The sequence below is a fragment of the Loxodonta africana genome, chromosome 4 (genome assembly GCF_030014295.1).
Source record: "Loxodonta africana isolate mLoxAfr1 chromosome 4, mLoxAfr1.hap2, whole genome shotgun sequence".
NCBI classification, from domain to species: Eukaryota; Metazoa; Chordata; class Mammalia; order Proboscidea; family Elephantidae; genus Loxodonta; species Loxodonta africana.
The window spans coordinates 153918983-153945178 of record NC_087345.1 but is presented as its reverse complement, the minus strand read 5'-3'; the positions used below and the strand labels follow the sequence as shown (position 1 = coordinate 153945178).

Below are 26196 nucleotides of genomic sequence, written 5' to 3'. Positions count from 1 at the left end.
GCCAAGCGCTTAACTGTTTATGCCACCCAGAGCTCCTCCACTATCAAAGGGGGTTAATAATAGCATGGACGTCATAGGTTTCTGGTGAGGACTGATGAGTGAATGTATGCGAAAGACCTAGTACAGGGCCAGAGGGTGCAGCCTATACTTGGTAATGATGACGGCTGCCCATGTAAGCTGCCAGCTTTGCTGTGATGTTATGTTGCTGTTCACACCTGAGCTGCATGCCCATGAGTGGGTTCAGGCTCAGGCTAGATAGGGACCTCTGTAATACACCAAGGTTCCCTCTGGCAGGACCAGCTTTGCAGCCTTGCAAGGGTCCTCTGGTTTCAGCTTTAGGACCTTTCCCACCTATTCTGGGTGGCTGGGAGCCAAGAAGGGTTCAGGCCCATTGTTGTTCACACAGATCTGCATCAGGGAGAAGCCTCCATTGTCCCATGCCACAGAATCCAGGAGTCTACCCAGGGAGGGCAGGAAGGAAGTCAGCCCCGCCAGCTCATCAGCCAGAGCATTGATGGGTAACAGAGCAGGGAGGGGGAGTAGCTGTCTGCTGTGCAGGATGACCTCATGCCTTTCTCCCCATCACAGGCCCCCTCCCCCAAGAATAATGAGCAGCCAATGAGCACTTGCTGGGCCGATTACAGAGCCCCCAGGGTGGAGGAGAGGGCTGCAGACCAGCTCCCAGCTGCTCCAGGGAAACACAATAACAGGCAGGGCTTCAAAGAGGCAGCAAGCTGGCGTCATATATTCAAAGCTGCCCTGCTTCGCCCCTCTAATTCCCTCTGGGTTTTATGAAAAGTTAGCCCCAGCCTCCCTCTCCCCATCCCCCCATTGGGAAAGAAGGGGCAGACTGACCATGTTTTCCACCCTGTCCCAGGATCCAGGTCACTGTGTCATCTCTACAGCTGCAGTCCACACACTGGACACCCCTAACAGGCAGGGGTCACCCATTGCTCCGGTCATGGGCAGCCAGAGGGGGTGGGCTGGGCAGGGCAGCACAGAGCAACGCACTGCAGCTGGGCCATCAGGCAGGCATGGCCTGGTGGTGTGGACGTGCACTCTGGGGACGTGCTGTCATGTGTGCCGGGGTGAAAAGGGAATTGTCTAAGAAACCCTGGTTGAGGAAGAGTGTGCGGTGGGTCAGTCCTCAGTCGTGGCCTTGATGCCTCCCAAAGCACAGATGGGGGGAACGATGGTTGCTGTGTTTAATGTAATTAATTCAGACATGGCAGTTGCCCTTATTTAGAATCTGGGAGATGCTTCGGGGGGGAGGGGTGGTGAATAACAACAAAGGGCTGGAGGAGAGAATCTGTGAGTTGACATCCACTTTGCCATTGACTTACCCAGGGTAGGCTCTGAGACAAAGCCACCTCCCCTGAACTTGCTGTATGTGCATCCTCATCCAGAAAGCTTGGTAGCACTGCTACTGTAAAGAGAAAACACAAATACTAATGTAGGGTTTTGAACTGAGACCTCAATTTATCATTTCTCAAACCAACCAACAGATATTGAGTTTCCTATGACTACAAGTAGTCCCGATTTACGATGGGGTTCCATTCTCATGACTCCATCGTAAGTCGGTTCTGACGTAAGTTGAATACCTTTTTTTTTTTTTTTTAGTTTTCATTATTATTGCCTTTTATTATCAATATCTTTATGAATCCAACCTTTTTTTTTTTTTGTCTTTAGGGGTTTGAAACATTACATATAAACCTACAGATATGATGACATTATCAAATCATGTGCTGCGACATGGTATGCAGTACTTATTACAACAGTAAGATGTACCAACAGCAACCAAAAAAGAATGGTTGAAAGTGTAAATGTGGTTCATCATAACTCGAATATGTTGTCAGTTGAGGACTGTATTAGGAACTATGTTAGGCACCGTGGAGAAGGCAGGTCTTTGGAGTTTCAGTATGAGGGTGTGCATTAGTTTTCTGTAGCTGCTGTAACAATTTATCACTAACGTGGTGGCATAAAACAACAGAAGGGTGAGAAATTCTCTCATAGTTCTGGAGGTCAGAGTCGTAAATCAAGGTATATCAGCAGGATCAGACTCCTCCAGAGGCTCTAGGGGAGAATCCATTCCTTGCCTGTTCCAGCTTCTGGTGACTATCAACATTCCTTGGCTTGTGGCCACATCCCTCCAAACTCTGTCTTTACATGGCCTTCTCTATATTTGTGCCTCTGTGTCTAATCTTTCCTTGCCTTTCTGTTATAAGGATACATGAGATTACATATAGGGCCCGTGTGAATAATCCAGTATAAGTTCCTCCTCTCAAGATCCTTAATTTAATTACATCTTTTGCCATTTAAGGTAATATCCACAGATTCTGGGGATTAGGATGTGGCTGAGCCACCACTTAGCCCACTACAAGGCAAGATACATCATGTCACACAAAATTCAACCACAACACACGATCATACATGCCAAGGATGAATGAAGTATTGTGATAAATGCTGTAGGAATTCAGAGAAGAAGGAAACTCTTTGGGGCTGGGATGATCAGGGAGGGCATCACAGAGGAAATGAGCAGGATAAAATTTAAATGGGAAAGGGAAGGAGAGAGGAATTATGTGCAAAAGTTTGGAAATAAAAATGTGATTGATGTTTCCTTTAGTCTGAAACAAATAGATTGAACAGAAATGAGTACTTTTGTAAGGAATTGAGCAGGGGTGAGATTGGATAGGCAAGTTGGGCCTAGATTCAAAGAGCGACCTAAATATAAAACCTAAAATGACAAAGATCATAGAAGAAAAAATAAGGACAATGCTAGGGGCCCTAATACATGGCATAAGTACAGTACAGACCATAACTAACAATTAACAAACACCAGAAGATAAACTAGGTAACTGGGAGCTCCTAAAAATTAAACACTTACGCTCATGAAAAGACTTCACCAAAAAGGTAAGAAGAGAACCTACAGACTGGGAAAAAAAAAATTTCGCTATGACAAATCCGACAAAGATCTAAAATCTATTGGAAAATCCAGCACCTCTACAACAAAAAGACAGATAATCCAATTAAAAAATGGGCAAAGGATATGAACAGACACTTCACCAAAGAAGACAGTCAGGCAGCTAACAGACACATGAGGAAATGCTTGAGGTCCTTATCCATTAGAGAAATGCAAATCAAAACTACAATGAGATACCATTTCTCCCCAACATTACTGACACTAAAAAAAAAAAAAAACCCAGAAAATAACAAATGTTGGAGAGGTTGTGGGGAGATTGGAATTCTTACGCAGTGCTGGTGGGAATGTAAAATGGTACAACGAGTATAGAAAACGATATGACGCCTCCTTGAAAGCTAGAAATGGAAATACCATACGATCCAACAATTCCATTCCTAGGAGTACATCCTGGATAAATAAGAGCCATCACATGAATAGACATATGCACACCCAGGTTCACTGCAACATTATTCACAATAGCAAAAAGATAGAAACAACCTAAGTGCCCATCAACAGATGAATGGATAAACTATGGTACATACATACAATGGAATAATCTGCAATGATAAAGAACAATGATGAATCTATGAAACATCTCACGACATGCATGAATCTGGAGGGCATTATGCCAAATGAAATAAGTCAATCACAAAAGGACAAATACTTTATGAGACCACCATTATAAAAACTCAAGAAAAGGTTTACAGACGGAAAAAAACAATCTTTGATGATTATGAGGAAGGGGAGGGGTGGGCAGGAGAAATCACGAACTAGATAGTAGACAAGTGTCAACTTTGGTGAAGGGAAGGACAATATAAAATCAATATAGGGGAAGTCAGCACAGCTTGACCAAGGCAAAGTCATAAAAGCTTCCTGAACTACTTTGAGGGACTGAGCTACTGGGGCTGAGGACTGAGGACTCAAGGGGCATCTAGGTCAGTTGGCATAACATAGTTCCTAAAGAAAATGTTCTACATCCCACTTTGGTGAGTCGCGTCTCGGGTCTTAAAAGCTTACAAGCAGCCATCTAAGATATATCTATTCATCCCATCACATTCAAAGCAAAGAAGAATGAAGAAAACCAAAGACACAAGGAAAATATCAGCCCAAAGAACTAGTGGACCACATGAACCACAGCCTCCACCAGCCTGAGCCCAGAAGAACTAGATGGCGCTCAGCTACCACTACCAACTGCTCCGATAGGGATTGCAAGAGATTCCCAGACAGAGCAAGAGAAAAACGTAGAACCAAATTCACATTCACGAAAAAAGACCAGACTTACTGATCTGACAGAAACTAGAAAACGCCAGAGACTATGGCCCCTGTATACCCTGCTAACTCAGAACTGAAGCCACTCCCGGAGTCTACCTTTCAGCCAAAAATTAGACAGGCCTATAAAACAAACAAAAACACATGTGAGGAGTGTGTTTCTTAGTTCGATCAAGTATACAAGACCAAATGGCTAACACCTGCCCGAAAGCCAAGATAAGGGACAGGAAACCTGAATGAATGGACACGGATAATTCTGGGTGGAAAGGGAAGTGGGAGAGTGCTGACACATTGCAGGAATTGCAACCAATGTCACAAAACAGTATTTGTGTAAATTTTTTAATGCAAAACTAATTTCAAATTTAAAAAAAGAAATGAGTACTTTTTTAAGAAACTGAGCAGAGGTGAGACTGGATCTCTGCTCAATTCCCTACAAAAGTACTCATTTCTTTCTTCTTAAAATTTTATTATCTTTTAGGTGAAAGTTTACAGCAAGTTGGGCCTAGATTCAAAGAGTGGCTTTAATACCACCTGGCATTCAAAATGTCTTACCCTTGAGAAACGTATTGTCATAATTCATAAATGAGGTAATGAGGCACTTATAATAATATGAACATATATGACACTCACTGTTTGCCAAGCACTGTTCTAAGTACTTTATACAGAGGAATATTAATTCGTTTAATCCTCATAATAGTCCTGTGATATGGGTATAGTCATTATCTCCATTCCGCCGCTGAGAAAACTGAGCCACAGAGAGGTTAAGTAACTTGCCCAAGGTTCTATAAGAAAGACTAGATTTAAGAGCTCAGTGAGAGATCCGGAATGGTTCTAAATAATTTTAGAATGGATGAATAAGGCGCTTGGGAAGGGCAGGCAATTTTTAGGGGAAGGAAGAAGCTAAATTTAATAATAATAGAAGGAATAATACTCTAGGGCAGGAATCCAGTTCATTGAATCTAGCTCACCATTTTACAGATGAGAAAACTGAGGCCCAGGATTATCATTTGTTCAGGGACATATATCTGGGATTTATACATGTTAAAATTAAAGTGGTAGTGTAATATGTTAGTGATGGTAACTGTAAAAATGGCACGTGGACTTATTCAGACCTCCTCTAACTTCACAAGAGGAGAGAAAAGAGAATCACCGTCAGCCCAAGGCTGATTCCTAAGAGGCAGAGGTCAGACATACCTCCTCTCTCCAACCTTTTTACCAATTCTGATAGCAGCTGTCCCTCCTGTCACTCTCTTTCTCTGCTGAGTCTGACAGTTTGTTGCAGTGGCCACACAGAACTCACAGACCACACTCACAGTTATGGGGTTTAGTAGGGAAGTATCAGGTTACAATTCAGGATCAGGAACAGGCTGCAACTTGGGATGAGGATCAGGAAGCATGTAAGTCTTCCTTCTTCTGTGCAGGACACCTTTCTTAGCTCCTCTTGGCCCCCTGAGGGCAGACTTCTCTCGGCTCCCTCAGGACAGGCATCTCTTGGCCCCCTCAGGACAGCCCTCCTTTCTGGGCCCTCAGCCTATGCCCCTACTCGGGCCTGGCCTCAGCCCTTCTTGGGCAAATGTTACAAAGCTTTTTAGCTCTGCTGACAAGTACCCAGAAGCACCTCACTCAGCTAGGAAGCCTCCTGTCTGAAGGCACTCAGCTCTATCGCTCCGTGGGTCAGCAAGCCTAGCTCTGCCGACAGGCACCCAGAGGTACCCACTCTGCCAGGAAGCCTCCTGCCTGAAGGCTGTCAGCTCTCTCGCTCCATGTGATGGCACACCCACCGTAGCTGCTTGCTCTGTAGACCAGGCAGCCCACCGCGCCACCTTGAGCTGGTCTCCTGGTTCTGCTGCCACCATTTCTCTGCCACTGCTTCTAGCCATCTCATGCCATCTCTGGTGTTACAGCTCTCTGCCCCCTGGGTCTAGGAGGTTCTCGGTGCTAGGACACCAGGCCCAAAGGACATGCTCTACTCCTGGTTCTTTTTTCTTGATAGTAGTGGGATCCCCCCTCTGCTCTGGGATTAGCTCTCTGTTTAAGCCTAAGAGAATGGCAAAACCGACCAATCCCCTTATTAGGGTTCCATACATTGTATTTGCATGATCTCACCCCCACAGGGGTTCCATGCACCTTATTTGCATTCTTGATAGACTGTTTAATCCTCTTGGTGGGCCACAAACACCGTATTGGCATAGTCTCACCCAATCATTGTGAAAATACAAGATCATACATGGCGAAAAGGGCCATTTTACGTAATTCACTGTACCATAGTAACAGTATGTTGGGAAGAATTGAAGAAGTGCCAAGGTGCCCCCCTCATCATCAGATCCACCTCTCCCAGACCCTGTCTAACAGCCACGCAGATTAACTGGAGAGACCGTCATCATGTGATTGTGCATAGAACACCTTACCAAACCAAACCAAACCAAAAAGCCAGACCAGTTGCTGTCAAGTCAGTTTTGACTTATGGCAACCTCATGTGTGTCAGAGTAGAACTGTGCTCCATAGGGTTTCTAATGGCTGATTTTTCAGAAGTAGATCGCCAGGCTCTTCTGAGGCACCTCTGGGTGGGTTCAAACCGCCAACCTTTTGGTTAGTAGTTGAGCGCTTAACTGTGTATACCACCCAGGGACTCCAGGGCACCTTAGAGTCCTGCCTATGTGTTAAGTGTTACTCTGATGATTACAATCCAATTATGTCATGCCTTAGAGAAGGCCAGCTGAGAAGTAGGTGGCCTGTTCTGGCACTGTGTAATATGCTGGGAGTCTCCTTCAGCTGCTAGCCAAAAGGTTCCTCGAAAGAAAAGCCTGGCATTCTACTTCCTAAAAATCAGCCTTTGAAAATCCTATAGGATGCAATTCTATTCTGACACCCAAGGGGTCACCATGGATTGGAATCTACTCGATGGTGCCCTGTAATATGCTGGGTATGTGCATAGTTTCCCACTAGAATAGTCTAAACCAGAGCCTCAGGAACTTGGATCTGGATGATGGAGTCATACCAGCAGTGACCAAGAGCCGCTCTGCCTTCTTCCCTAAAGAAGATGGCTGAAGCCCAGGCCTCTGTGCCCAGTTAGCACTGGGAGGTTTTTCTGTTTGCACAAAGCTATGAAGAGCTTCACCAAGGAGTGCATTTGGAGGGGGAGCTTTGTAAAGAGATTTTATTTGTCAGATGTTAGAATGAATAAAAGGTTGGAAAGACAATGGGAAAAAAAATCTGAAAGAGAGGAGAGACAGTCTTGAGTGAACAAAGTTAATTGTAGGCTGAGAGAAAGTCAGTCTTAAATTTAGTGACCTCTTAGGGCAAGGACACCGCCAGTGAACCAGAGAAGGCTATTTCTAAACCAAGACACTCAGGGCTTGCTTCGCTCCAAGCTGGCGTTTAGACCCCTGCCAGTTTGTCCTGTGGAACTTGATTGGGCTGCAGGCCGCCTTTCTGGCCTAGCTCCCAGCCTGATCCCTGCAAAGCTCCACAAATGTTTACAGCACCAGTAATTGGCAAATTATAATCAGCAGGATTCTATAAACATCCCTTCAAAGTACATAATAGTGTAATGCTTTCTGCTTACCCAGCAACTTTCTCTAAATGAGTTTAAGAAACTTCAGGAACAATGTAGATCATTAATCACCATCACGTCAAGGTGAGATATTATCTTAGTTTGCAAGATCTGTAAGTCCTGGGACTCATGCCGTAAATGATTTTAAATCAGCCATAAACCAGTTACTGAGTCGATTGCAACGCATGGTGACCCCATGTGTGCAGAGTAGGACTGGCACTCTGTAAGATTTTCAAGGCTGTGATATTTTGTAAGCGCATCACCAGGCCTTTCTTCCCAGGTGCCTCTGAGTGGGTTCAAACCACCAACCTTTTGGTTAGTAGTTGAGCACTTAATTGTTTATTCCACCAAGGGAATCCTAAATCAGCCATACAGAGAATTCAAGATTTGATGCCTGAATCCTTCAGGACAGGCTAGGCCATGCTGTAGTGACAAACAACCTGAAAAGTCTCAGTGGCTGAAACGGTGAGGTTTATGTCTCACACCACCTATCCATCAGGTTCGGTGGGAGCTCTCACTGTCTGCTGATGGAGCAGCCAGCATCTTGGGTGTTACCATCACTATGACAGTAGAAAATAGAGTATGGCTTTTAGAGGGAGTGAAGATCGAGGAATTGGAACCTCAGTGTCTTCCGGGATTCCTTATCCCCTCTTCAGTGCCTTTATTTCTCCGTTTGTGAATTGGGGATGATACATTTAGGCTCTTCTTTGTTGAGAGTGACACATATAATCTATAATAACTGTTGTGTCACCTACTACCCTCCTCCCCATTCACTAGACTTGGTATCAAATGACCTTTGACATTTGAGAAAAGTCAAATCTATTCTGAGGGCAAAAAGATTTATCACCATTGAAGGTACTTTTACGAATGTAATAGAAGCTTCAAAAGCAACCCCAGGGTACTATCAAAATGTGATAAGAAATAGCAAAACCAAACCAAAAACCAAACCTGTTGCCATCAAGTCAATTCCAACACATAGCAACCCTATAGGACAGAGTAGAACTGCCCCATATGGTTTCCAAGGGACGGCTGATGTATTCAAATTGCTGCCCTTTTGGTTAGCAACCAAACACTTAACCACTGCGCCACCAGGGCTTCAGAAGAAATAACAAGCATTCTAGAAATACTGTGGCTACTTTGGAAAGGTTGGCAATCATTTGAACAGATAGATTATGGCATCTTGCAATTTAAAAACCAGCCATCCTACCTTCTAGTCAATCACAACATGTCCATTAAATGCTTTGTCACTGGACAGCAGATACATTCTGGGGCAGGTGGTGCCTGGCACCAGAGCCTAAAGCAGCCCATAGCAAACATAGCCCTAACGTGAAGCTTTAAAGGTCCCCCCTCATCTTGCATTCTATTTCATAGTTAATCAGGGCCACTCTGAGATGTTCCTTGTTCACTCTGTGGCTGCCTATCCTCTGGGTTTTCCCCCAGGATAGAATTCTGCTATTTGCAAAGGAGGGTATTATGTAAGGTATTGAATTCCCTACTAGTTACACAGATTGCTTTTTCACTTTTTCAAAACATAGCATGAATGGAAGTAGAAAATATTAGCTGGTGTTGATTTATCAAGATGAATTCTCCTGTTGATTTATGTCTTCTGGGAAGGAAGCTCTGCCACAGCTCCTAACTGACTCCTGTCAGTGTAAGCTGTTTTCATTGGTAAATTGATGGTGATTGAGGCCCAGAGGCTGCCACCCTCGGAGCCCAGGAGTCGGGCAGCAAAGGGGGAAACATCTGCTTTGGATTTTTAAGACCAACACGAGCTCGTACTCTGTGTTCCTCATGGAGTTGAAGGGCCTTCTAGGCAGGTACTGTGTCTGCTCGTTTTTGTGTCTTCTGCACATGTTAAAGGAAAAAAAAAAACCTATTGCCATTGAGTAGGTTCTGACTCATAGTCATCCTATAGGACAGAGTAGAACTGTACCATGTGGTTTCCAACGGGTGGCTGGTGGATTCAAACTGCTGACCTTTTGGTTAGCAGCCTGAGCTCTTTACCACTGCGCCATCAGGGCTCCATATTAAAAAAAAAAAAAATTTTTTTTTTTTTTAATATTAGGCGGCAGTAAATGTTTGGTGAGTTAAAGGAACTGCACTCAAAAAATGAAATAAGAAACCGAAATATCACATAAGCCTTAATTAACATGTCTTACTGTCATGTGGAGTCACTATGAGTCAAAAACAGCTCAGCAGCACACAACAACAAAAATCCACTCCCTTCACAGCAAACTGCAACAGAGATAACCACCAGAATAGGACATATACTCAGGAAGACAGAAAATAACGTGCATGAATAATGCGCACGCACGGCGGCTCTCTCTCTCACACACGTACAGGCATTCTCTGTTCCGGAATCTTCGTTTTTGCTCTGAGCTTGAAGATGTCCAGTGAGTATGCTTGGGAAGGAGCAGTCATCCTAGAGTAAAGGGAATACGTTTGCATATACATGCCCTAGGAGCAACAGGTATTCTCTTTCAGCCCCATCAGCCTGCTTTTCCCTCTTCCCACCTCAGTGCTCTGGTGTTCTGTAGTAGACCAAGGCGAGTGATATACTGACAGTGCTCACAAGCATCTGCAATGATTTTATGCCTAAAGTTCTAAAGGGGTGCTCTTTGAGATTGGCAAGATTTTAAAAAAAGAGTTTATGATAAAAACATACTTAGTAAAGACTGTTGTTCTCCTTTGAAAAGGCAGGGTAAATTTTTAGTTTATTCTTAAATATCATTCCCAAGGTTCTCTGGCTTTAATTTTGACATTTCCTGCAGGAGGGCATTTTTTTTGTTTGTTTGTATTTAAAATTATGACCGCCTAGTAAAGTGGTTGAGGGCATAGACTCTGGAGCCAGAAGGTCAAAATTCAAATCCTACTTTCAACACTTGCTTGGCTTCCTCCCTGTGAAATGAGAATAATAATAGCACCGATCTTAGAGGGTTGTGGTGAGGATTAAAGATACCAGTATGTGTAAAGTGCTCAGAACAGTGCCTGGCACATAGCACATATTATGCACTAAATATATTTTATCCTTGTTAAATATATATTTTTTAAATATAAGTCATCTTCCTGTCAATTCAATGTAAAATGTACTCTTAACTGGGTAGAGAGGGAGAGCCACAGAGCTTGACAACTTGGCCAGAGAGCAAGTACCATTCATGCTCCCTAGGTTTCATTGGCTGATATTTTGGAAGTAAATCACCAGGCCCTTCTTCCAAGGAGCTTTTGAGACTCAAACCAACAACCTTCGAGTTAGCAATCGAGCACATTAACCAGAAATAAGGTAGAAGTTTTTCTGCCTATTAATAACCCTTTACTTGGGTCATTCCTTCTCTGTGTCCTCATTGTCTACACCTTTGGTTTGTTACAATGATCATTTGCATTGAAATACTTGAGCTTTGAGACACTCCATTAAAAAAATTATCTAAATCTGAGATTGCATGTTGTAGGAAAATTAGACTCTTGTCACTTACTCTTTTCTTTTTTCCCTTTTATTCTCCCCCTAGCCCAAGCTTTTGGCGAAGGAGCTTCTAGATCTAGTGGCATCTCACTTCAACCTGAAGGAAAAGGAGTACTTTGGAATAGCGTTCACAGATGAGACGTAAGTGTGGCAATGCATCCTCAGAACCTGAGGGTCACAGCAGCCCTCTGGGATCATGCTTTCTCAACCATCAGCCATGAAATGAGTTGCAGGCTACTTGGGGCCTGTGGTTCGGGGTCAGCCCAAGTCTTTCATCTGAATTTCAAAGGCCGTGTGCTCATGTGTGGAATAGCCAAAGGATATAATTAGGGTCATCTTACTACTATGAAATTATTAGACAAACTAATTCCTATAATCAAGCAGGTTCATGCTCTCAGAAATGTTTGTTTTTTATAAAGTAGATTTGTTTTCTATTAAAATTAAAAAAAAAACTTCTGGAAATTAAACATTCCCTTCCAGTGTTGAAATAACAATAACAGTAACAGAAAGTGAATTTGATGATAAATGCAAAATGAAATGTATCTGTGTAGTTTCATTGTCTAAGCTAAAATAGAGAATATAAAAATCCAAAATTCACATCACTCATCTGATAAAAAGTGCATTTGCTTTTCAAAAGCGGTCTTTCAGTTTGACTCTATAAAGTGATATTTTGCAATACAAGTAAGAAATATATTTACTAAAATTTCAATTTTCTTCTCAATGTACTCTTATCGAGAGTGCAGTGGATACCTGCCCAGATTTCTAGATAAGAATAAGCTATTCTCAGCAAATGTTTCATAATCCTCTTTCCTGTGTGTGTATATACACATATACACACACATATTTTTTCTCTAAGTTTTTAGAGTTACAGAGATGGTTTCTTAAAACACTACTGATAGATCAGGGTTAGGTTAGTGGCTGGGAAAGATAGTACCAGGGAGCCCGGGCCCAGGAATCGCATGGCCCCATTGAGGCAGGACGGGCTGAGAAGCAAAAGTAGGAGCCAACCATGTTGGCCAGTAGGAGAGGTGACCAGATCTATCTGCACATGGAGTGCACTTAGCCTGGGGAGCTGCAGTTGGGTGGAGTGACCATAGAATTTATTATCCAGACTGGGACACTGTGAGTGAGAGGGGGTGTAAATTGGGACTGTCTTGACAAACTAGAACATATGATCACCCTATACATAAGTGAGGGAGCGCTCGACTGCTAACCAAAAGGTTGGCGGTTCAAACCCACCTGCAGCTCCACAGGAGAAAAAACTTGGCAGCCTGCTCCTGTAAAGATTATAGCCTAGGAAACACTATGGGGGCAGTCTGCTCTGCCACGTGGGGCCACTGTGAGTTGGAATTGACTCGACGGCACACAACAACAACATCCCTAAGTGACATTTCAGGCAGTGGAGAGAAAGCCCCATCATTTTCAAGCCATGAAGAACTAGGTGGGCCACAGTCTGGAAGCCTGTTGGGAACTGAGCAGGAAAGAAAGCAGTCTTCTGGTGGCCTCTGGTCTGGAGAAGTGGCTGCAGCTGCGGGTAGGGCCAAGGAACCCCAGCTGTGAAAACCTGTGAGCCCTGGAGGAAAGGAGCCAGCCTAGTAATTTCAAAAAATGTTTTCAAAACAAATACACATCTAGAACAATTACTTTCACAAATGCAAATGTTTTCTGCCCTTTCTCCTGAGAATCAGTGTAAACTCTTGAAATTGCTATTCATTTTTTTCACTAATTTAGAAGGAAACCGTAAGTTTCAATTAATCATATCCTCATTGTTCACGTTTCCCAAGTAAGTTTACCCTTCTACAAAATCCCGTGAACTTTAGATGAGTCCCAGTTACACTTCCCTTTTGAATAAACAAAAATCAAAAGAATGAGAATGTTGTCCCCAGCCAAACAGGAAGAAGCAGGGCTGAGGAATGTTTCAAATCACCACCATAATAGCACCGGCCAGAAAGAATCAACTGTAAGGTAGAAAGTCATTCTTCTCCTGGGAGCATGCAAACTCAGCATCATAGAAAGGAGTTTGGGAGTACACACAGCAAAGTTCAAGTTTCCCCTTAAGTGAAGCCTTCATACTCTAGATCTTGTTGTTAGCTGCCATCCAGTCAGCCCTACTCATGGAGACCACAGCGCAACAAAATAAAATGCTACCATGTCCTTTGCCACCCCATAATTGGTTTCAGATCAGACATAGTGATCCATAGGGCTTTCACTGGCTGATTTTTGGAAATAGATCACTAGGCCTTTCTTCCTAGTCCACCTTAGTCTGGAATCTGCTGAAATGTGTTCAGTGTCGTAACAACACACAAGTGAGAGAGAGAGAGTGTGTGTGTGTGTCTGTGTGTATGTAGAGGTCAGGCTTGAGAAGAACATAGCACTCCCTTGGTAGAGTTGGCAGCACGGGAGGGCTCTGTGGGGGATGATGAAGAAGATCTGAGCCGTCCTTCTGGCCTGACCCAGAAAAATGTCCACCATGATCATCTTCACCAGAGTCTGGGTGGGAAGGCTTCTCTAGCCAAGTGTAGGAGTGGCAGGCAGCCAGCAAGAGATCAGGAACAAAGAGCCAGAGCCGGAAACGGTTACTGTAAAGAAGTGGCAGATGTGCCTGACTCACCAGTGGGAACTGCAGTGCCAGGAGCCCAGAGGAAACTGAGATCTGGGGTCTCCAAGCTAATAGGCAAGGAGACAGAAACAAAGGGAAGGCAGGGAATGGCTGTGACTCAGGACACGGTCAGTCAGGGCCTGACAACACCTGGCCAACAGATACCAGATGGTGGCCTTTTTGTTAGCCTGAACTTTTCACCTTTCCTTGGTAGGAAAAGGAAGAACAAAAGCTGCCACCACAAAACCATGCCTATGGGTGTGACCTGGTCTTAGGTTGGTGATTACAAGTCAGTAAACACCAGCCTTGTAATATGTGCCACCAGCCCTGATGTAGTCTCTGGGTACCACTGGACACTAATGCAAGGTCTTTTAATAACTGTGTTTTCAAATTGTGCATGTGTACTACGCAATGAAGGTGCCCTGGTGACACAGCAGTTAAGCACTCGACTGCTAACCAAAAGGTTGGTGGATCATACCCACCCAGAGGCTCCATGGAAGAAAGACCTGGCAGTCTGCTTTCATAAAGATTACAGCCAAGAAAACCCTGTGGGAGAGTTCTGTTCTGTGACACGGGGTTGCTATGAGCTGAAATCAACTCAACAGCACCCAGTGACAACAGCTGTGAAACGTATGTGTGCGTGTGTGTGTGAGAGAGACAGAGAGATTATTTATACTGGTGCTATACTGTGTGTTTTATAATAAGGTGCAGAAGTTTCATCCTCTATTACAGCATATGGTATACCACATGTATTCACTTACCTCCTGATGCAAATCAAACAAGATTAACACTTGAAAAGTACTTATAAACAGTAAAATACTGTACAAGACGTTATTACTAGCAGTGTTACCATTCCTAATAGTAGAACTGACTCTTTGGTCATATATTGTCAATGATCCTTTCAATATTAACTGCTATTGATGATGTTTTGTGGGACCTGAATGGGCCTGGAGAAAAGATATATGAAGCAGAATGCAGACAGGAAATTGGAAGTTTCTCTAAGCATCTCTTGCCTCATAAATTTTATTCATTAATAAAGTGTCTGAGTCCACAGCGCAAGACTGTCTGCCCAAAGAGATTTTTAATATTGTTAGCTGAGCAACAATTCTCTTTTTTCATTTAATTTTTTAACTTGTAATTTTGAAATAATTAGACTTACGGAAGAGTTGCAGAGATGATACAGAGAGTTCCCGTATATCCTTCATCCACCTTCCCCAAGTGTTAACATCTTACAAACCATATTTATCAAAACTAAGAGATTGACGTTGGTACTGTATTATTAAATAAACTGCAGACTTCAGATTTCACCAGTTTTTCCTCAAATGTCTTTTTCTGTTTCAGAATTCAGTCCACGATACTATGTTGCATTTGTTGTTGTTGTGTGTGCCATCAAATCAGTTCTGACTCATAACGACCCTATAGGACAGAGTAGAACTGCCCCATAGGATTTTCTAGGCACAGTGGTTAAGAGCTCAACTGTTAACCAAAAGGTCAGCAGTTCAAATCTACCAGATGCTCCTTGGAAACCCCATGGGGCAGTTCTACTCTGTCCTGTAGGGTCACTATGAGTCGGAATTGACTTGACAGCAACTGGTTTGCTTTTCATTTTTGTTTTTTTGGAATCTTTACAGAAGCAGACTGCCACACCTTTTTCCAGTAGAGCATCTGGTGGGTTCGAACCGCCGACCTTTTGGTTAGAAGCCAAGTGCTTTACCATTGCACCACTGGGGCTCCTTATGTTGCATTTGTTGTTGTTGTTAGGTGTCATCAGGTCAATTCCAACTCATAGTGACCATATATACAACAGAACGAAACACTGCCCGGTCTTGTGCCACCCTTATAATCCTTGTTATGCTTGAGCCCATTGTTGCAGTCTTCCTTTTTTCTGTCCCTCTACTTTACCAAGCATAATGTCCTTCTCCAGGGACTGATCCCTCCTGATAACATGTCCAAAGTATGTGAGATGTAGTCTCACCATCTTGCTTCTAAGGAGCATTCTGGTTGTACTTCTTCCGAGACAGATTTGTTCATTCTTTTGGCAGGCCGTGATATATTCAATATTCTTTGCCAACCACATGATTCAAAGGCGTCAGTTCTTTTTCAGTCTTCTTATTCATTGTCCAGCTTTCACATGCATATGAGGCAATTGACAATACCATGGCTTGGGTCAGGTGTACCTTAGTCTTCAAGATGACATCTTTGCTTTTCAGCACTTTGAAGAGGTTTTTTGCAGCAAATTTGCCCAATGCAATGCATCTTTTGATTTCTTGACTGCTGCTTCCATGGCTGTTGATTGTGGATCCAAGTAAAATGAAATTCTTGACAACTTTAGTCTTTTCTCCGTTTATCATGATGTTGCTTATTGGTCCAATTGTAAGGATTTTTGTTTTCTTCGTGTTTGGTGTAATCCATACTGCAGGCAATTAATCTCCCTTTATTTTCAATAATTCTGTCCTAATGAAAAAGAGAAAGAGATAAAACCAAAACCAAACTCACTACCGTCGAGTCTATTCCGACTCATTACAACCCCATAGGGTTTCTAAGGCTTTAAATCTCTAAGGAAGCAGACTGACGAATCTTTCTCCCACGGAGCTGCTGGTGGCTTTGAACCACCAACCTTTCGGTTAGCAGTCGATCATTTTAACCACTGCGCCATCAGCGCTCCTATGATAGAGACATGGCTATCTGTAAGTGACCTGAATTTCCAGCCTTTAAAACATTGTGAAGCAAAGTAAGAGCCTGGTATAAATTCGGTCTTAAAATAATTGCTTATGCTTTGCGAGAGCAGAGGTTTCTCATCCTTTGCTGCACATTGGCATAACCTAGGGCACTTTATAAAATACTGATGCCTGGGACCTGCCCCCCAGAAATTCTGATTTAATTGGTCTGGATGTTGCCCGAACATTGGGATTTTTCGAAGCCCCTCAGTTGACTCTAATGTGCAGCCAAGTTTAAAAATCCCTGCTGTAAAGAGTGGGAAGTTATCTTAGACAGAGTTCTCTAGAGAAGCAAAACCAGTAAAGCATGTAAGTAAATATACCAAAAAGCAACCAAACACATTGCCGTCAAGTCAGTTCCAACTCATAGCAACCCTATAAGACAGAGTAGAACTGCCCCATACGGTTTCCAAGGAGTGCCTTGTGGATTTGAACTGCCAACCTTCTGGTTAGCAGCTGTAGCTCTTAACCACTATGCCACTAGGGTTTCTGATAAGTATGTATACAGAGAGATTTATATCAAGGAAATGGCTCACACGGTTGTAGAGGCTAGAATGTCCCAAGTCCTTGGGTCAGACTGGTAGCTTCTCCCAACTTGTGTAGGCACAGGGGCTGGTGGACCCAAGATCGGCAGCTCAGACAGCAGGCTTTTGCTCACAGGCTGCAAAGACCAATGAATCCCAAGATCGGCAGGCAAGACTGCAGGTAAGCTGCTAGCTCAAGTCCCAAGAACCAGAGGTCAGGTGAACAGAAGCCAGCTTTAGGATCCAGAGTGAGCAAAAGCCCACAAGCCTTGCCAGAATGTCCACCTATATTGGATGCAGGCCACACCCCCAGGGAAACTCCCTTTAAACTGATTGGCTATTCACAGCAGATCCCATTATGGAGGTGTTCCCATTATCTCAAATCTCATCATGGACGTGATCACATCCACATACGACTACATCATAACTGCCAAACCTCTGAGAAGCATGGCCCAGCCAAGCTGACACAGCCTTAATGCTCAGAGTAGTGCTGGAGTAAATTTCCCAGCTGCCTCCCTCCACATCCAAGAAGAGAACCTGATTCCACTCAAACTTTGGGCATTTGGGGCCAATCATGGCACATCCCGGGGTCCTGCGAAGGAATTGTTGTTGTTAGCTGCTATCAGGTCAGCCCTGACTTATGGCACCACCATCTACAGAATGAAGCACTGCCCGATCCTGCACCATCAGCAGAATCAGTAGTCGATTGAACCATTGTGATTCATAAGTTTTCACTGGTGGATTTTTGGAAGTAGGTCACCAGGCCTTTCCTACTAGGTCCATCTTAGAATGGAAGCTCTGTTGAAAATTGTTCAGCATCATAACAACACCTAAGCCTCCACTGACAGACCAGGGGTGGCTACGCATGAAGTGCATTGGCTGGAATCGAACTCGGGCCTTCTCCACAGAAGACGAGAATTCTTCCACTGAACCACCACTGTCTTCTGCAAAGGTATACCAGAACCCCAAAACAGTTGCTGTCAAGTTGACTGCGATTCATGGTGAGCCTATGTATGTCAGAATAGAACTGTTCTCCATAGGATTTTCCAGAAGCAGATTGCCAGGCCTTTCTTTTGAGGCACTTTTGGGTGGACTTGAACTGCCAATCTTTTGGTTATCAGCTGAAGCCATTAACCTTTGCAACACCTGGGACTCCCTCTGTAAAGGTATAAAAAAAAAAAAAATTTTTTCTGAGAGGATTCAGGAAACTTAATAGTTTGAGAACCAACTCAGAAGTTCACATTGAGCATACCCATCTGTGCAAATAGTGTGATTGAGATCTTCATTTATCGAACACTAGCATCTGTCATTACCCCACACCCAGTGCCGTCCAGTCGATTCCGACTCATAGCGATCCTATAGGACAGAGTAGAATTGCCCCACAGCATCTGTCATTAGGGAAGGTTATTTTTACATTTTATGTTTGAAATATCTCCATTGCTGTTTTAACCCCCAAGTTTCAAATGATTATTTTTATAATTATTTGTTGTTGTTCAGAATATATAGAGCAGAACATACACCAATTCAATAATTTCTACATGTACAGCTCAGTGACATTGATTACGTTCTTTGGGTTGTACAACCCTTCTTACCCGCCTTTTCTGAGTTGTTCCCCCACCATTAACATAAACTCACTGCCCCCTGAAGTTCCTATCAGGGCTTTCAAGTTGCTGCCGTTAACTTGATCCCATATAGATCATTCTTAAAAGAGTGTAATGTTTATGGCAAACATTTTTTTACAAGTTAAGCTAATCTCTTCTTTGGTTTTAAGAAGACTTCAGGGGATATTTTTGGTTTAAGCTTTAAAGATTATCTCAGATCAATATTTTGGGGGGTTCATCCAGCCTCCATGGCTCCAAAAAGTCTGGAGTCCATGAGAATTTGAAATTCTTTTCTACCTTTTCCTCCTTTTGATCAGAATTCTTTGAATCTTTGGTCAGCATCTACAGTAATGGTTACTATTACTCATTTGATTTTTTTAAATTGTTGACTGGGGGACAGAGGATCTCATCATCAAAAGCTGTAACTAAAAAACTTTCAGACCTTACCTAGATATTAATGTTTAGTAGACATAGACATACCCCGAGTTAAAATAATTATTATAATCATTTGAATCTCCTGTCATAAATTTAAAGAATTACTCATTGAATGCTATGTATGAGTACCCATGAATAAAAAACATTTAAGAAGTATTTAGAAAGTTGAGAGAGAAAGATAAGAAATTTGATTAGCTGTTATTGCACATTTTAAAAGCGAGGTACAGTTAGAATATATTTTCAATACTAATTAAGAAAATTGGTAGTTATTAACATCTTATTTAATCACAGACTCCTTTGAAATTTGCTGAGCAGTTACCCTCTCCTTCACAACAAACAGTGTATATGCAAAATAGAGTTTGCATCAATGTTAAGGATTCACAGATACCCTGAAGCCAGGATCCCAGGTTAAGAACCTTTAAGGTAATCAAGGATTTTTTTTTTTTTTTGGCAATATGCTTATGCCTCAATTAATTGAATCACTTCATTGCTACTATTTGGGGAATTTGAATTACCCAGATGATTAAGGTCTAAACTTCCCTGAAGGCTCCTGGGTGGCACAAATGGTTTGCACTCAACTGCTAAAGGTTGACAGTTCAAACCTACCCTATGGTACTGCAGAAGAAGAGTCCTCGTGATCTGCTTCCCTTAAAAGATTGTTGTTGTTAGGTACTCTTGAGTCAATTTCAACTCATAGTGACCCCGTGTGACAGAGTAGAACTGCCGCATAGGACTTCCTTAGCTGTAATCTATATGGGAACTAATCGGCAGGTCTTTCTCCCATGAAGCCACCGGGTGGGTTCGAAGCACTAACCTTTTGGCTAACAGTGAAGTGCATTTACGCCACCAGGAACCCAAGGAAACCCTACAGATCAGTTTTACTCTGTAACACATGGGAATGCCGTGGGTTAGAACTGACTCAGTGGTAACTAACAACAGCAATAAATTGCCCTGACACATTGGAAATACGTCTTTAGAGCCTGTGTGGGAACGCTGGTGTGTCACGTGAGACTTCTACTCCGTGATGTCTTTGAGTGTTTCCATTTGCGTGACTAGAACCATAACTGCCGTTGGCTGGGGCATCTGAAAAGGGTCCAGCTGATGAGCGCTCCTGGTTACAAGTTTATCTACAATTTAAAAATGAACAAAGTAGAAAAGCAGTTTTCCAACTGAGGAAGAAACAAGAAGAAGTGGCTCTGGGAAAGTAATTTATTTAGAAATAGGTTTGGGATTTCCATTCATTAAATGTGCTGTATCTTGAGACTGAAGAGAAAATCAATGGCAGCACCCTCTGTTCCCAGGTTGTAATAGCTGCTTCTGGTAAAAGGCATTCCGCGCTCATTACTGCCTCCACGACAACCCGTGTTAGACTGTCAGACATTACGGAAACAGCAGTGCCTCATATTTAGTGAGCGGAGAAGTGCTTTAGGGTAACTCTTCTTCTGTGTAGCTAACATGAATTAAAAAAGAATGGTGCAATCTGAGAAGGGCTTAGGGACCGTGGCTTCCTCCTCACCTTTTCCTTCCCAGTGCAAATGATATTGAGGGAGCTCAGGTCCTTGACTAAGAGAACAAAGTGCATTCTTAGTGAATATGAAGGCTTTTTATTTAAGGCAGGAACAGTGTCTATAAATGAGTGGCAGTCACTGAACCTACAAGGTTCAGTTCACAATATGGACATATTGTGAAGCTGGCGTATTTATACAGCATCTACCATGAAGCACTGGGGCTATAGAAGTAACTGGTCTGTGACACCTTACAGAGCTTGTATTTTTCGTTTCGTTGTTGTTGTTCCCTGCTGTTGAGTTGGCCCCTGACTCATGGCAACCCCCTTCACAATGGGATCAGACCTTTGTGATTTATAGGGCTTCCACTAGCTAATTTTTCAGATGTAGGTTGCCAGGCATTTCTTCCTAGTCTCTTTTAGTCTGGAAGCTCTGCTAATGCCTCTTTAGCATGATAGCAACACGCAAGCCTCCACTGACAGACGGGTGGTGGCTGTGCTTGAGGTGCTTTGGCGGGGAATCAACCTGGGTCTCCCATGCAGAAGGTGAGAATTCTCCTGCTGAACTAACACTGCCCCCACTTTTAGTTTAAAAAAAAAATTTTTTTTTTCTTTTTTTAAACTAAAAGTGGGGGCAGTTTAGGAGGTAAATAATAAAGGTATAGTGTAGGAGGTGCTATAAAAGAAAATGGTGACCAGCCTTCAGAGAACGTAGTGGAGCGAACAATTCCTCCATAAATAAAAATTTAGTGCTAGAAATTCAATTGGACCAAATAGCCCATCGTTTAGTAATCTGGCCTCCCCAATACACGTGTTACCTTAATCTTTCTCTCTGTATGGCTCACTTCTCATGCACGTGTTCTCCCTCACTCTCATACATGCACATATACACGCACGGCAGGTGAAGGCCGCTGTTTGAGGTTTCCAGCTCCATCAGTATCCCTGAGCTCTCCTTGATGAACACATACACTTCTGAGTTAAGGACACTAAGTAGCTAAACACTCTTCCCTTTGAAAGCTCTTCCCTCCCCTCTACTCAGTGACATCCACAAGAATGCCGTGCTCTTGCTTTGACTTTCCATAAAAACCCATTCCATATGAAATAACTCATCTACAATAAAACACCAAAAAGGCAGGGTATCGTTCTCCCCTCAGGTCCAAGAAGTGATCAGCTCAGACAGACTTACCATCACGCATCTCCACCCTCCAGTAACTCTCCCATAAACAAAGCTTTCCTGGTGGCTATCTCTATTGAAAGAACCAATATTTGAACCAAAAATCTATTTGTATTATGTGTAGAAGCTAAAAACAGTCTGTTAAATAAATGTAGCCTATTTCTGTTGCCTGGAAGCAATTGCATATTTATTACTGACCCAGCAGTTTGACCTACTGCAGCCATAAACCAAATGAGTGCTATCTTGCTCTATTTTAAAGATAGTTATCAGTCAAGTAATAACAAAAATACTCAGCATGTCTGCTAGGGCTTTTTTTTTTTTTCCTTTGTTATTGGCAAAGGCATTGATGTGAATTCTCAAATGGAAAATCAATGAGAATAATGAAGGCCAAGCTATCAGGCATCTCTTAGTTAAAAGTGTATAGAGAAAACGTTTCTTTTACCTCTTTTCTCTCCAGCCCATCTAAACTCAAAGAAAAATAAAAAGTTTGCGGGAAGGGCTTGAAATCAGGACAGGAGGATGTTACCTAGGAAAGAAAAAGTCCTGTGTAGTGAGGACTCCCTGCTACTGTTATGTCTAGAAAATGTGACTTTGGACCCCATGCAGTGAGCACCAACCAAAATTTTAACAAATCCTACTGCAGCCCAAAGTGGGGGCCTCAGAATTTTGGTTTCCAGTTTACTTCTTAATCCATCTTCTAGCTTTTGCCTAAATATTGGGCCTGTAGAGGACCTTGGATGTGTCACTCGTCCCTTGAGCCTGTCCCTTCTAAGCGGCCTTCAGTGCAGGGGCTTTCACAAGTGTGTAGAGTGGACTTCCTTCCTCCTGAGGGTCCAAGGATGCCAGGTGCAGAAAGCCACCTTCCCATTCGATATCGGTACCAAGCAAGTGTGTGGGTCATGCTACCCTCACAGAATTTGGGTTGAAGAGTTCAAGTACAGGAAGTGTAAAAGGAGAAGCCTTTTTTTCTCAAAGGCTAATTGTTCACCTTAGAGGTGATTCTGACCCTCTTGTTCTCTTTGCTTCCTGACCATTTTCGTAGTTTCTAGTCATTTAATTGCTTGTTAAATACTCCACTAAAATTCTGTCAGGAACAAAGGAGCTTCCAGTTAAATAATTTTATTGCTAATAAGTTATTCTTTTTTTTAAATTATGCTTTAGATAAAGATTTACAGAGTAAATTAGTTTCTCATTAAGCAATTAATATACATATTGTTTTGTGACATTGGTTACCAACCCTGTGAGATGTCAGCACTCTCCCCTTTTCGACATTGGGTTCTCCATTTCCATTTGTCCAGCTTCTCTGTCCCCTCCTGCCTTCTTGTCCTTGCCCCTGGGCTGGTGTGCTTATTTAGTCTCATAAACATGGTTGAGCTCCATGTATTATTGTTCTTTTAAAAAAATTTAATGGGGGAAATGATAGAATCCAAGTATCTATTAGTCCTCTGTTAACATGGGTAAAGAAGAATGGGCAAACCCAAGAGAATGGTATTCACGTAACACCTCTGGCTCCATGTCACCTTAATGCAATATGGCTCTGCTTTGAGGTTCTTCACCATGTAAATTGCGGCCCCCAGACACGCACTAGCCTATGTGGTCAGCAATGCTGTTCTTTTGGGCTGGGGTGAGGATTTCTCAAGCCTGGCCCATTGACTGACCTTGAGGGCACATGTGGAACATTCTCTCAGGTTCTCCTTATTCCTTGAGCTTGGATCCAGAGAAAAATCTCTTGTACCATTTTAGTCTATGGGTGACTCAAAGATTTCTCTTGGTGAGAATCAGGAAAAAGTTATGCCCATCAAACCCCTTATCAAGAATTATTGTAAGGCAAAGGATTACAGTTTAAATCTACACAGTCATTGGATGGATTGCTCTTGTAAATAATCATTTTATCAGTGATAAAAACACTTTTGAGTACCTAATATTTGCCATAGGCACTGTGCTGGGTTCTGGGGGTATTTTTAAAAACGTTAAAAAATCACAACTTAGTTGGAGAGAAGAAGAATTGATGCATTGGAATTATGGTGTTGGTAAAGAATATTGGATTAGCCATCAACTGCCAGAAGAACGAACAAACCTGTCTTGGAGGAAGTACAGCCAAAATGTTCCTTAGAAGCGAGGATGGCGAGACTTTGTCTTGCTTACTTTGAATATGTCGTCAGGGAAGACCCGTCACTAGAAAAAGACATCATGTTTGGTAAAGTAGAGGGTCAGCAAAAATGAGGGAAACCCTTCATGAGATGGATTGATACCATACTGCACCAGTGGGCTCAAACATACCAATGACTGTAAGGGTGGTACAGGCATTGTTGCATTCTGTTATACATAAGGTAGCCACAAGTTGGAGATGACTCGATGACAATTACAACAACAGCAGTTGAAGAAACAGGTCATATTTTTTAAATGACTAATTGTAGAAGATTAAGCTAAATGCTGTGTAGATGGCACAACCCAAAAGTTCTGGAGAAGTTTGCAGGGGGTAAGGGGACTTTTTTTTTTAAGGGGACCTAGACTTAGACAGTCAAGGAAGACTTCACTCAAGTAAGACTTGAATTCAGCCTTGAAGAGTAGCTAGCATTGAGAAACAGAGGATGGAGAGAGTATTCCAGTTAGGAGAAACAGCATGAGCAAAGTCATGGTGTAGAGCATGCATATGGCATGTTTGTAGGAGGCTGAGCACAGAGACAAGCTCTGGGAGTTTTGGAGCATTTTCAGAGGCAGAAAGGGAGTGACTGTAGCTTATTCCTCATCTCCACCAATAGTTAGATCTAACATTTCTAACACCCTCAAATTGATCAAATGTGTACTTTTACCTTATGAGCTAAGTCTCGTACATTTTTCAGATGTAAAAAGTCTACTGGGGAAAACGAATGCTCGCACAGAGTAAGTTCCATAGAATATTTAAAGTGCAGCGATAGAAGTGTGCCTTGGATGGGTGCTTGCTTTGGACACATCTTTAGGAGGGATCAGTGACTGGAGGAAGACATCAGGTGAAGTAGAAAGTTAACGAGGGTGAGGAAGACTCTTGGTGAGATGGGTTGGTGCGATAGCCAACTTGATCATGCAGGCGATTGTGAGGATGACACAGGATGGGCAACATTTTGTTCTGTTGTGCAGAAGGTCACCATGAGTCAGAGTTGATTTCATGGCAGCTAACAACAAGGATGGGTGCTATGAGAATCCAAAGGAGGAGCCCAGCCCGGCCTGGTGAGGTGTGGGGGGATGTGCCAGCAAAGGCTTTCTGGAGGAGACATTTGAGAGCTGAGTCTTGAAGAATGAGTAGGACTTAGCTGGGTGAAGAAGGAGGGGAAGGGCATTCCAGGCAGAGGGAACAGCATGAACTAAGGCACAGAAACATGAAACATGACCCATGTAGGGCGTTTATCAGCGTTCTGGGATGACCAAAGATGAAGTTGGCCCTAGGCTTTCTGATCCCAGATCCTGTGTTCTACTTGGATTGGAATTTATTTTACCTTGCTGGAAGAAGTTGGTCTAATCATTTTAACTTAGAAAACAATTTTTTTTTATCCTTAAAATATTCAGAGCAGAGAAGCCGAAAATGAAAAATAAAATTAATGAAATCTTTTTTTCAAACTGGAGGTTATTAGAAGAATGAAAAAGATTTCAGAATTCCTCGGGTGAACACTATTGTGAAGCAGATCCAGACATCATCCCTCAACCCCACTACTGCTTTCCCAGACACTCACACAGAGAAGGTGTTCAGTTAACATTTATGGAAACAAAGAAGAGAGGAGAGAGGGAGGGAAGGAAAGAATGGGGAAGTGATCCATTTGTATACCATCAAATATACTCTGGTTCACTGTTTCAAAACCACTTTAATGAGGTATAAATCACTTACAATAAACCACACGTATTAAAGTTTACAATCTGGTAAGTCTGACATATGTATACCCCTATGAAACTATCACCACAATCAAGATAGTAAACATACCCATCGCTCCCAAAAATTTCGCTACCAAGCCACTATTTATCTGCTTTCTGCCACTATGGATTAGTTTGCATTTTCTAGAATTTTATATTAATAGAGTTGTACAGTATATACTCTATGTTGTATGGCTTCTTTCATTCAGCATAATTATTTTCATCCATGTTGAATTCATCCATGAGATTGGTTCATGTTGCTGCATATATCAGTGTTTCATTCTTTTTATTGCTGCAAAGTATTCCATTGTATGAATATATCATAATTTGTTTATCCATTCCCCTGTTGGTACGCATGTGGGCTGTATCAGGATTTTGGCTATTACAGATAAAGTGTCTGTGAACATTTGTGTACAGAAGTCTTTGTGTGGACTTGTGCTTTCCTTGCTCTTGGTCAAATACCAAGGAGTGGAATTGCTGGAGAAACTGTCTGTGGCTCACTTCTTAAGCTGTGAAGATTGA

General features: G+C 42.6%; 1 protein-coding gene across 4 annotated transcripts in view; it reads left to right on the top strand.

Annotated features, from left to right (window-relative positions):
- Positions 1–26196, top strand: part of FRMD4A (FERM domain containing 4A) — a 350000-nt gene that overhangs the window by 182558 nt on the left and 141246 nt on the right. For all 4 annotated transcript variants that reach the window (XM_023548905.2, XM_010590718.3, XM_010590719.3 and 1 more), the window contains exon 3: positions 11285–11379. In XM_023548905.2, coding sequence (XP_023404673.1) covers positions 11285–11379 — 95 coding nt within the window. The remainder of the gene's footprint in view (positions 1–11284; positions 11380–26196) is intronic.